At 46.5% G+C, this 13,081-nt stretch overlaps 1 protein-coding gene across 1 annotated transcript; it reads right to left on the bottom strand.

Annotated features, from left to right (window-relative positions):
- Nucleotides 1-8,752: 8,752 nt before the first annotated feature.
- LOC119356087 (calcium-dependent protein kinase 12-like) lies at nucleotides 8,753-11,650 on the bottom strand. The gene is made up of 8 exons (XM_037622985.1): nucleotides 10,742-11,650; nucleotides 10,367-10,510; nucleotides 10,131-10,283; nucleotides 9,918-10,030; nucleotides 9,667-9,834; nucleotides 9,460-9,587; nucleotides 9,056-9,155; nucleotides 8,753-8,959 (listed from the first exon to the last, which is right to left on the bottom strand). Exons 1-8 carry the CDS (start codon nucleotides 11,499-11,501, stop codon nucleotides 8,906-8,908), a joined length of 1,620 nt encoding a protein of 539 aa, XP_037478882.1. The 5' UTR covers nucleotides 11,502-11,650; the 3' UTR covers nucleotides 8,753-8,905.
- Between the last annotated feature and the right edge of the window lie 1,431 nt (nucleotides 11,651-13,081).

Raw genomic sequence — 13,081 nt, 5'->3', positions numbered from 1 at the left:
CCCTCATGTCCGTATTTTATTTTTATCGACACCTCTATCTCTAAACATGTGGACATATTTTTCGATTTCGGCTTTCGCTTGAGGACAAGCGAGGTCTAAGCTTGGGGGAGTTGACACGTCTATTTTGCATCATGCTTTTATAACGATATTTATTGCATTATGGGCTGTTATTACACACTATGTCACAATACTTATGCCTATTCTCTCTTATTTTACAAGGTTTACATGAAGAGGGAGAATGCGGCAGCTTGGATTCTGGGACAGAAAAGGAGAAAATATTAGAGACCTATTTTGCACAGCTCCAAAAGTCCTGAAACTTCACGGGAGTTATTTCCCGAATATATAAAAAATACCGAGCGCAAGAAGTACCAGAGGGGGGCCACCCACCAGCCACGAGGGTGGGGGGCGCACCCTATCCCCCTGGGCGCGCCCCCATGCCTCGTGGGCCCCCTGGTGGCCCTCCGATGCCCATCTTCTGCTATATGGAGTCTTTCGTCGAGGAAAAAAATCATAAGCAAGCTTTCGGGACGAGACTTCGCCGCCACGAGGCGGAACCTTGGCGGAACCAATCTAGGGCTCCGGCAGAGCTGTTCTGCCGGGGGAACTTCCATCCGGGAGGGGGAAATCATCACCAGCGATCCTCTCATTGGGAGGGGTTCAATCTCCATCAACATCTTCACCAGCACCATCTCATCTCAAACCCTAGTTCATCTCTTGTATCCAATCTTTGTATCCAAACCTCAGATTGGTACCTGTGGGTTGCTAGTAGTGTTGATTACTCCTTGTAGTTGATGCTAGTTAGTTTACTTGGTGGAAGATTATATGTTTAGATCCATTATGCATATTAATACCCCTCTGATTATGAACATGAATATGCTTTGTGAGTAGTTATGTTTGTTCCTGAGGACATGGGAGAAGTCTTGCTATTAGTAGTCGTGTGAATTTGGTATTCGTTCGATATTTTGATGAGATGTATGTTGTCATCCCTCTAGTGGTGTCATGTGAACATAGACTACATGACACTTCACCATTGTTTGGGCCTAGAGGGAGGCATTGGGAAGTAATAAGTAGATGATGGGTTGCTAGAGTGACAGAAGCTTAAACCCTAGTTTATACATTGCTTCGTAAGGGGCTGATTTGGATCCATATGTTTCATGCTATGGTTAGGTTTACCTTAATACTTCTGTTGTATTTGCGGATGCTTGCAATGGGGGTTAATCATAAGTGAGATGCTTGTCCAGGTAAGGACAACACCCAAGCACCGGTCCACCCACATATCAAATTATCAAAGTACCGAACGCGAATCATATGATCGTGATGAAAACTAGCTTGACGATAATTCCTATGTGTCCTCAGGAGCGCTTTCCTTCATATAAGAGTTTGTCCAGGCTTGTCCTTTGCTACAAAAAGGATTGGGTCATCTTGCTGCACTTTATTTACACTTGTTACTTGTTACTCGTTACCAATTACCTTATCACAAAACTATCTGTTACCGATAATTTCAGTGCTTGCAGAGAATACCTTGTCGAAAACCGCTTATCATTTCCTTCTGCTCCTCGTTGGGTTCGACACTCTTACTTATCGAAAGGACTACGATAGATCCCCTATACTTGTGGGTCATCACAAACCAATGACACAGGTATTTTTACGAGTTCAAGCCTCTCATGAAGGAGATAACAACCCTACGTCTCGTGCTCCGGAGAGACTTTCTCTATTTTTGTATGATCGTGGAATTACAGTGAGTGTGTGAGAGAGTTTTTAGAGAGGGAGAGGGATGGAAGAATACATCCTTGCCCGTCTAAGTGGTGAGGGGTGGCTTGTAAAGAGCGGGCCACCCCCTGACCTCCTAAGTGGAACCATTGTTTCAGCCCACTATAGAAGGTAACTAACGTATTAAAACATTTGTAACATCGTGTCATCATGAGACCCGGGCATGCTAAAGTAAATGTGTCAAATCTAGAGGTCTTGCTGATGCAACTTCTTTAAGAATGATGGTGGGCTTCCTAACACGGTCCTGATATTGCCCTTGTAGAGCTTTTGGGCAGTTCTTCCATTTGCAATGCATGTAATCAAGAGATCCGAGAAAACCTGACCAGCCTCCGGATTTGGATATTGCTAAGAGCCTTTTGATGTCTGTGTCAGTTGGTTCTCAAGTACCGAGGTTCAAACACCTCGGCCATCACAGTAGCAAAGCTGATAATGGCATCTCCGCGTGTGCTTTTAGACATCAAGAGGTACTCGTCCCACGAACATGCGTTTGTGCCATATGAAAGCATCTGCAATACAATCGTGCACTTCTGGTAACCCAACTTCCTGCATCCTTCTTCAAGATGAAATAGTCATCTTATGATTAGGCGCCATTATAGAGGCGATTGAAAAGATTTTTTCGATCCGAAAGCACCGATCCGCGAATAGGGCATGAGGAGAAAAGTAGTCGTCCATCAGCGTCAAATGCCCCCATGCCCTGTTCCGATCAACACTCGATGACCCTTAATCGATACCTTGAAATTGGGAACATGCTCTTCTGCACGCTCCGCGTCTGCAAGGACTGCCTACATCATCGTTGTTTGATCTGCAATCCTTCTCATCAGACGAGTCATAAGACGACTCATTGTAGTGCTCGTTCACGTACTCCATGTCCGAATCCATTGCTTCAAAGAAGCTACGAAATATTTAGCACGACCATTTCACCAAACACTTGTTGGGCATGGTGACACCCGCAGGGGCCGATGGTACCTATGCCACAAATGGACGAGAGGTGCAGACCAGCGGCGTTGGCAAAGCGGCATGACGACCGGGTGGAGCGACAGAGGACGCGGAGGTCTAGGAAGGGCTTGGCAAGCAGCTAGGATGGTAGAGTGACATCGGCGACGGCAAGTGAGGAAGCTGATGCACAGAAAGAGAGAAAGGATGGAGATGCGAGTCCGGGTGTGGTTTTGGATGGCCGGGGTGTAGGATTCCTACACGAGAGCAGTCTAGACTCCTGCAAAGCCCTCTAGTTTGCTTCCGTTTTATGAAAAACCAGACAAGCAAACTAGTCTACAGACCCATGCGAGAGACAAATTGCGTCCGGACAACATGTCCAGACGATCTGTGAGCGATTTAAGGGTCACTTTGGAGATGACCTTGGTCTCTTTCGCGGCGAACCAGCGGCTCATCATAGGAAATAGGGCAACTCCAATGCGCTGACGCAAACGGACACTGATTTTGTCCATTTTTTGTCCATTTAGGTTGGCATTTTGGGGGTGTCTGCCCCCGTCCGCGTATGGATGGTCAGTGCGTCCAATGGGCCGACACATTTTCGTCCACGCGGCCGATCTGCCACCACATTTTTGCTACTTATTTCACATACATATCAAAACATCGGCCAAAGTTCGCATAATTCATATCCAAGTAAAAGTATCATAGTTATTACAACCAAATAAAAATCTCATAGTTTACAAGCAGTCATCTTTTACGATCATGCTGTGCATGATCACACAAGCAGTCATCACCTCCCACAACATCTTGGTGCTCCAAATTCTAGTAGGATACCGAAAAATGGCCAATCGAGATTGGAGAACACCAAAAGCACGCTCCACATCCTTCCTAGCACGCTCTTGTGCTTGGGCAAATCTCTGTCTCTTCTCTTATATCGGGTTGGGGATTGTCTTCACAAGAGTAGTCCAATGAGGATAGATACCATCAACTAGGTAGTATCCTTTGTTGTAGTGGTGGCCATTGATCTCAACATTGACCTTTGGGCAGTTACCTTCCGCAAGCCTTCCGAACACTGAAGAACGCTGAAGCACGTCAATAACATTGTGCGAGTCGATCATGCCAAAAAAGAGTGTCAAATCCAAAGATCTTGCGAAGCCACAACCTATAGTATGACAGTCCACGCTTTCACATGGCTCTTATATTTCCAATGCCAAGCAGATGGACAGTTCTTCCACTTTTAGTGCATACAATCTATGCTACCAAGCATCCCCAGAAGCCCCTATCTACATTGATCGCCAACAGTCGGGTTGTATCTACAGCAGTTGGCTCTCTCAAGTACTCTGGGCCAAACAACACTACCACAGCCTTGCAAAACCTGTACATGGATTCTAGGCACGTGGACTCACTCATGCGAACATACTCATCAATCATATCACTAGGTATTCGGTACGCAAGCATCCAAATAGCTGCAGTGCATTTCTGATAAGAGGAGAAGCCAACCTTTCCCAAGGGCATCCTCCTTGCATACGGAATAATCATCGTACGCCACCCCCTCCCGAATATGATTGAACACATGTCTAGCCATCCGGAAGCGGCGCCGGAATAGCTTGTGTTTGAAAAGTGGGGAAGAGGACTTGAAGTAGTCTTCCCAGAGTAGGGAATGACCGCTCTCTCTCTCTATTCGGATTCAACGCTGGAGCTGGCCTAGGATCGAGCCCTAAACATCGGCTGATGCCTAGCAATGTGGTCATGGACGACCAAAATAGCAACCAAAAACTCCTCATCATCCGGAGATGAATCATCCAAATCGCAAAATGAAGTTGTTGAAAAAGTATTCGTCTCCACTATCCATTTGTACCTTGCGGGCGAAACGTCGAACACCTTGCGGGCGAAACGTCGAACACCTTGCGAGCATGGTTGAAGAAGCAGGTCAGTGAAGAGCCCACGCCTCTCCTAGACCAGGCAGCAAGCCTGTCGGTGTGGAGGCGACTGTGGCGTTAAACGCCGAACGAGGAAGACGGGCTTGGAGCGTTGTAGGCGGTGGCGGAGGCGAGAAGGGTGGCGTGGTCGGGGGAGGGGGGGGGGGTGCTACAACGGCGGCGAAAACAGGCCCGGCTTGCCTGCAAGAGTGGCTGTTGGGATCAGCGTGTTGCTGGGTGAGGTTTGTAGGTGCAGGCGGCGGCCTGGGCAGCGTCCAACCGGCCGGAACTGGGCGACGACAGCGAGGGTGGTATGGCCGGGTGTCTTGGCTGTGGACGGGAGAGGAGGGGCATGTCTAATGTGCCACCGACTGGCGGATCAGGGGGGAAAACAAGGGCGGGCATCGCGCGCGTCCACACCGACGCAAACCCGGCCCAAATTTAAACCAGAAACGGGTCACGCACGGACAAGAAGCAGACGCGTTGGACCGTGGTTTGTGTCCGTTTTGATCCAAAAGGACGTGAGCGGACAGAATGCGTCGGCGCGTTGGAGGCTCTTAGTCCTTGGGGTGCATCATCAGTTCGACTGACAGCAACCACCTCAACTCAGGTATGGCAATACTGTTCCACTAATTTTGTAGCATCGCGGCATTGCTCCTAGGGTTCTGGGATTCATACCGAAGCATTTTCTCACTAGTCGATGAGATGTGATCTCCACAAGGATTTGCAGTAATATCTCTTTCTCGTTTTTCATGCAGTGAATTCCTTGCACCCGAACAGGCTAAAAATTTCCTGGACTTCACTCACATTTTTATTTTTGCATCAAAATACTTGTTGCTTCTCTGCATGTGTTATGTTTGAATGGCAGCCCAGTGTCGAATTTTTAGTAGCTTCCTGATAAGATTGTAAAAACGGAAAATATAAATAAGTTTTTTCTTGTAAAATTACCCAGGTTTAACATGATATGAAGCCCCCAAATTGCACTAAAGGATACTGTATCGATTTGTAGCAAAGCTCCTGAATTCCTGATGATTGCAGAGTGGTTGACTATTCTGGTGAAGGAGATTTTGTTAAATAATACTCGTAACTAGACCATGTCGGCGCGCGTTACTGCGCCCGTCTATTTTTTTTACTCAAATGATTGTGATTTTTGTAAATATACGAGGCATAACAAGGAAGTAACTTGTAAAAAGGATTTCACCCCAATAGAAGAGTGGAACTAAAAAAACGATTTGTTTCATGATTCTTCATAAAGCTATAGTGCTCTTCACATTCTTTGTAAGAGTTTTTGCAGAATAGCAATTGAAAACATTAGTAAGAATTGTTTCAATCATAGCCTCATTTGGCCGTACATAGCCAGTGCTCTCATCTTCTTGTTGAGCTATATATATAATTTCTTCACTGATATATATCATCCTAAGCATAAAAAATGACATGTTACATGATCATCGCATGGATATGCAAATTAAGTAGCTATTGCTTAGAAGAATAAATGAACTTGTTATACTGCATTCCTAAAATGTAATACATGCATACTGTAATAAAAAAAACAGTCGCTTGCAGGAAATATCTGTAAAGACAGTCATAAGATGGATCTGGTACCAGAAAACTACAAATCACTTGCAGGAAAGGGTCGGGTAGGTGTATTCCAGACGTAATAATCATTGAAGATACATACTCTAAAAGTCTGCAACCTGTAATAACACACCCGAGTTACACATTATGAAGGCGAAGTGCATAGGTTCAATCTGAACAAATGATTTCCCTGAAAGATAAACCGAGGAAAGTACTTGGAGTATGGACATAGGATTTATCTCTTAGCAATTCCCTTTCATATATAAAAGAGAAAAGTCCTTCATTGCGCTTTAGGACCTGCAGTAACCAAAAACTATTGAGCCGGCGGTGTCTATATTGATACTCGCGTGTTGGCCTAAGATGACATTAAATTGATCTATGAGTAACATCCAGATCGAATATTTATTTGAATAGACAAAGATATTATAGCCAGGAAAGTCTAATTTGTCAATGTCATGGAAATTTATATTAAGGCTAACCAATCATACGTCTCTGCATAATCTTACTTAAGATCAGCGATTTTGTCGTCAGAGCAGTGGCCCTGCCTGTCTAGCTCTATCTAGCGAGGAACAGAAGCTCGTCTAGGATTATAAGGAATCCAATGGCCAAAGACATCCAAAATTTCAAATCCGACAGCTAAAATCGCTGATAGCCTGAGAGGGCTGGATTAATACGCGGTTTTAATATGCTTCAGAAAATCAAAGGTATATATAAATACTTCATAGTTGGTTTTTTATGTCTAGATTGACGTATTTTTCTGGTGTCTTGGAACAGTCCATGTGAAGATGTGTACATCGTATCAGCTAAAATTATTTGTACCACCCAGAAGACAAATAATACTTAATAGAGAACAAAAATAACATGTAATTAAACCGCAAGAAGTTACAAAAATAAAGCAGTCAATATGTGCAGGAATCTGTGCAATGTTTTGAAGGTAAATCTGCACTGAAGTGGAAATAGTGAAGCATTCCATGACCTCTCGGCAGATCAAAACCTATATTATCTTCCTTACACTCTTGCTTGGATTGGCATTTAGTTCAGCACCTACAGGGTTACAATCTACACTACTTCCGCAGATGATTCCTAAGCATTTGAAATTGAAGGAAGAAACATATGCATATAATTTGACCATATACACGCAGTAGCTTCTGAAGGGCCTTCTTTTTTGGCAAGAAAGCTGCTGAAGAGCCCATAGTTTTCTAAATCTCTAATAATAGGTAGGCATACAATTTACTTTTAAAAGCACACTTAAGCGACTATAGTAGTGCCTAGTAATAATATGTGGTACAGTACAGCCACAACAACTGATCTAGTATCATAATACGGATCAGGTATTGTCTACAGAACACAAAAAGGAATCAGAGTTAGTGTATCCTCGCAGAAGATCATTGGACCAAAAGTGGAACTACTGTATTATAATATTAGAAGCAAAATACACATGACGCATTATCTGCAATACCCATGTGTCAGTTGCAGCGTCAGATCGCTAGTGGGAGGGGCTGACTGAGTCTTGCGGTGAGCGCCGCCGCTTAAAGTGGAGATCGACAAAAGAATACGCCGGTAGTGGCTGGGGAGGCCACGCACCATGACCGGCCGACACCTGGATCAATCGGCCCTCGGTTCACCCGCATCTAGCGCTTCCGCTTGATCCCCTCGAGCTGGATTCCCTCGCGAGTGGCACGAGGCGGTCGCCCACTTCGCCTGAATTGAGCGGCCGTGGCATCCGCCTTGGTTAGGGTTAGCGAGCACACCAATCGCCCAAGACTGATCGGTTCGATGCTTTTTGGACCGCTCACCGAATGCTCCTTCGCTATGTGGGCTGTTTGGCCCAATTAACCAGATTAGTCAGAAAAAGTTACGGGAGTAGCTGCCCTCACCGAGATGCGGCTTGCGGGGACGGGAGCTTTGCATCCAACGGCTAGAGATGGCCATAATGTGAAATCAGACGGCTCCGAAGGCTGATACCGTGAGGGAGCTCCTAAGGTGCCCAGTTTTAATGTCTTAAAATTGCAGTTGAAGGCGATGAGCCTGAGTCAATGAACTAAAGACTCTGACTCCTCTCTGAAAGTTTTTGCTCTAATGAAATGATTGCAATTTTCCTATACCATTACTGGTGATATCATCATGCAATACAACCCATATATAAAAGGTGAGCCAACGCCCCCTCCGATTGTTTTTTTTATTTATATTTTTACCAGTAGCATTATTGTAAATTTCCTAGACTATGACCAGTGCCATTACCATACACTCCCTCCGTTCCTAAATATTTGTCTTTTTAGAGATTCAAATGGACTACCACATACGGATGCATATAGACATATTTTAGAGCGTAGATTCACTCATTTTGCTCCGTATGTAGTCACTTGTTGAAATCTCTAGAAAGACAAATATTTAGGAATGGAGGAAGTAACTTATACATAAAAGGTCAGCCAGTTGCCATTTCATTTTCTTTTTTCCATTTGTTTATATTTCTGTAACTTTGTTTAAGTGCAGGTCTTTCTTGTGTGCAGATTAGTATTAACACGTATCAATTCAAAACATTCGAAGGAAAAGAAGTATTGTGGGTATATGGCGACATTGCTTTTCTATATAAACACACATTGCAAGCAACTTGTTCCAGAGTTATACTTTACAGTTCGCTTATCTTTGCAGAATATATAAAAACGTCTCTATACAACTCTGTTCATCAAGAGGCCCAAGTTTCATCAGGTCTATTTTCCCTTCCTCATCATTTCCACAAACTCTTCATAGTCGATATTCCCATCCTGTGAGTTTAACAATGACAGGGGTTAAATATGTTCAGTTGGCACTAAAGTGGGACAAAATCGTTTCGAAAGAAAGATGAGGGGAAGAAAGCTCACTCTGTCTTTGTCAACTTCGTCCAATACTGCTTTAATATTTGCTTCATCACCCATTCCATACTCTGTCATGGCTTGTTCTAGTTCTTCTCTTGATATGTACCTACAGTTATTATTGTGCACATTGTCTATGATTAGTACCTGCTGACTGACGTTGTTCTCGGTGGATGGTGATAGTGAGCCACCAGCACACACACACACCCTCAATTTGGTAAGTCTGGTCCATAGCAAGCAGAAAATAATGCAAGAACGGCACAAATGAGTATTGTTAATTTTTATACATTCAATAGCACGATTGGTACTTAAATTGGCTTCACAAGTTTAGCGTTGGTTAATTGTATCCCCCTTAATTTATGGTGATGCATGCAAGATAAAGTATATTTATTGGTTAGCGAAATTAGAATTACCCGCTGTTATCTTTGTCAAAGTGTTGAAATGCGCGGAGCAAATCCTCCTCCTTTTCCACCTTATGTTTATTCATCATAGCAGTCAGGAATTCCGTGTAATCTATGCTGCCACTCTTGTCTACATCAACCTGAATCATAGCATGGTCAATGAAATCTTCATATACTTAGCTTATGGTGAAGGGTGAAACAAAAGAAAAATGATCTTACTGCTTCCATAAGCTTCTGAACCTCTGCCTCAGTAATCTTTGATCCTAACTTTGTTAAACCAATTTTCAGTTCTTCAACTGTGATGGTCCCACTCTTGTCTGTGTCCATGTTGTTGAACATCTGTTTCAGGCCCTTGATTTCCTCAGGTGACAGATTCTCTGCAATTACCTTGAGATGAAATGCAAGAAGCAGCCTGTCAGCTCAATTATACCAAGATATAGTAGCAGCCATCTTTGTCAAGGACAATTCACCTTAAGCGCCAGTTGTTTTAGCTTGTTCATCGCCTTGAATTGCTTCATTCTTGACAGGACCGCGCTGTCGATAGGCCTGTCGGATGCACCGCCTTCTTTGAGCCATGGATGTTCTGCGCACGGACAAGCAGATTTATCGCAATGATGTAGTATAATCTATACAAATGCAGAAGAACTCTTCACTCATAACCAAACCCCAGATGGTGCACTTACCTAGGGCCTGTGCTGCCGTGATACGCCTCTTGGGATCTCTGTTTAACATTTGTCTGATAAGATCCTTTGCGCTTTCAGATATCGTCGGCCAGGGGCTGCTACTGAAATCAAGTTGACCCACCAGTATAGCATCAAATATGCCCTTCTCAGTTTCTGCTCAGATTTGCAAATTGCAAGATTTAGCCCTGTGATATGCACAATGTAGTATGTGTGTCTGAAGATGGATGGATACTTACCTGCCCAGAAAGGCGGTGAACCGCATAAGAGAATGTACAAGATCACTCCAGCGCTCCAGACATCGATTTCTCTCCCATAATTCCGATGCAGTACTTCTGGCGCCACATAGTATGCACTTCCCACAATGTCCTTGTACACCTTTCCTGCATTTTTTGAGGGGAAAAAATGCTATATATTTGTATCTTATATGCAATGTTGGACTGAATCGTCTATCTGAATTATCCTCTCCTCTGTTGCAACTTGCAACAATGCATTCTGCATTGATTTATGCTTGGATAATACTATATGTTCGTGTTGCATTGAGACTGTGCTGTAAATCATGTCATGTGTGGGAGTGGGATCATGGAAAAGTTTGTGGCATGGTGCTGGCTGACCTTCTTCGATGAAGACGGAGAGGCCGAAGTCGATGGCCTTGAGCGGGGCGTCGTCGGCGGGGCTGGCGAGCAGGAAGTTCTCGGGCTTGAGGTCCCGGTGCAGGACCCCCATGAAGTGGCAGACGTGGACGACGGTGAGGATGTCCCTGCAGACGGCGGCGGCCTGGCGCTCGGAGTAGCTCCCCTTGGCGGTGATGCGGTCGAAGAGCTCCCCGCCGGAGCAGAACTCCATGACGAGGTGCACGCTCTCGGCGTCCTCGAAGGCGCCCCGGAACTCGGCGATGTTGGGCTGGCCGCTGAGGTGCTGCAGGATGGTCACCTCCCGGCGCATGTCCTCCACGTCGGCGCGCCGCACCAGCTTGCGCTTGGACACCGACTTGCAGGCGTACTTGAGCCCCGTGGCGCGCTCCGTGCACAGGTACGTCGTCCCGAACTGCCCGCTCCCGAGCTTCCGCTCCAGGTTGTACAGCGCGCGCACGTCCGCCATGGGCCGCTGCAGCACCGGACCGATCTCGCCGACGGGCACCTTCCGGGACAGCGACCCGGACAGGAAGCTCGGCAGGGGCGGCCGGCCGGACGGCCTGGGCGGCGGCTGCGGCTTTGGGAACGTCGGACGCCGCGACGCCGTGGACGGCGGCCGCGGCGGCTTGCCGGTCCCGTACCCGGCGGGCGGCGGCTGCTCGCCGAACGACGGCGGCGGCCGCTCGAAGGACCCCGACGAGATGGGTATCTCGTACGTCTTGGTGAAGCAGTTGCCCATGGCTACAGTTTCCTCCCTCCTCCTCTCTCGCTCGCTCTCTCGGTCGCCCGTTCTTGGAGGAACCGAGAGCGAAAGGGATGGGGGTTTTGAAGCGGGGGTTATCCGCGGGACGGCGCGCCGGAGCTGTGCTTGGCGTGGGCGGATGGATGCCGGCGATGATGCCTGTCCCGTCCCCGCGTTCGCTTTTGGTCCGGGGTTTGAGCTTTATGCGCTGTTTGGTTCTCGTGGGAGGGAAAGAAAAGATTCAAAGGGAGGGGCTAATCAAGCCTCGGAATCACGCTATCTTATGCTCAGTGATTTTATTCGGCGTCGGTGAAGCAGAAACAACGGCGCGCAGCCGCTCTGTTTCGCCTTGCTCTGTTTTCTATCGAAGAAAACGCGTGGATGTCGATGTGGCCTTGATCGGATGATCGAGTTTGCAGAACCTTTGCCTTTTGTAGTGAAACCGAACTTCACTTTTCAGAGGTTTTGGGTTGATAACAAGTGGCCACGCATGGCACGTGGTAAATACTCCGAGTAGAACCTAGCATCCAAGAGCATCTTTCTCGTATACCCAACCCATTAAGGTTCAAGTCCTAATACTTGCATTCTTTCTAGATTTATTTTAGGATTTTCGACGATGCGCTTTCAGTGGGTGAAGACGTTTCCATCGACGACGAAGCGCCCACGGTGACTTCGCAAATTTCAAGATGATATGCCGGCTCGAAGGTGCTCATAAGAGTAGAGTGTGCATGTGTGCGTTTATATGGGTGAGTGTATGGACATAAGTATAAGCGGGTGCGTCTATACTGTGTTAAAAAAAGAGCATCCGTCCATTATCGGCCCAAAAGGATTGGGCAGTTGCCCGGTCATGACTTTCCTACCCAACTGGACCTATCAAATTCAACCCAAATGTTCGGGTTGTCCGGCACTACCCATACCCAGCCCGTATGGGGACGGATACAGGGACGCCTGGATGCGCTCGCCACGTAGGTTGTGGCCCACTATGGCCCGCCACGACTCCATAACAACCCCATCCCCGTCGAACAAAACCCTAATTCTCAGTCCGCTCCGCTCTCACTTAGTTCCCTCCTCTTCACGTGCCCTTTCCTCTAACATGGCAAGCTCCGGCAGCGAGTTCAATCCCATCGACCGGGACGGCCTCATGAAGGAGGAGGGCTCCGGCAATGAGACGTCGGGCGACGAGGAGCTTGCGCTCTGCATTTCCATTGAGCAGTCCCGGGTGGACACTGGCAAGAGCTCAAGCTTCGCGCCATTTGCGTCGTCGCCAGTGGATCGCTGCGGCAGTGCGACCCAGCGCGGTGGCCCAGCCAACTGAAGTATGTCAGCCCTGACTTAGCTTTTCTAGTGGCTTTTTGGCGTTGAAATTTTTATAGATATGATGGATTTTGTATGATGATTAACTTGAAGAACAAATCTTCTTGTACTCTTGAGCCCCTCTTAATAGTGCGGAATCCGTATAACTCAAGAGCCGAACATGAAATCTATGCTTTATCACCTTCAAAACATATGTCTCGAGTCTCAATTTGGGATGGGAGGGAGGAGGGGTCGACAATCCTCGATACCTTTTGCATAAGGTG

The sequence above is a fragment of the Triticum dicoccoides genome, chromosome 2A (assembly GCF_002162155.2).
Source record: "Triticum dicoccoides isolate Atlit2015 ecotype Zavitan chromosome 2A, WEW_v2.0, whole genome shotgun sequence".
In the NCBI taxonomy this organism is placed as follows: Eukaryota; Viridiplantae; Streptophyta; class Magnoliopsida; order Poales; family Poaceae; genus Triticum; species Triticum dicoccoides.
The sequence above is the reverse complement of the archived record's forward strand: the minus strand, read 5'-3'. Positions and strand labels throughout refer to the sequence as shown.

Coding starts and splice junctions, on each gene's coding strand:
- LOC119356087 (XM_037622985.1), bottom strand. CDS start 11,501: ATGGGCAACTGCTTCACCAAGACGTACGAGATACCCATCTCGTCGGGG. Junction 10,031..10,130: donor CACGGCAGCACAGGCCCTAG/GTAAGTGCACCA, acceptor GTCCGTGCGCAG/AACATCCATGGCTCAAAGAA. Junction 8,960..9,055: donor ACGAAGTTGACAAAGACAGA/GTGAGCTTTCTT, acceptor TTAAACTCACAG/GATGGGAATATCGACTATGA.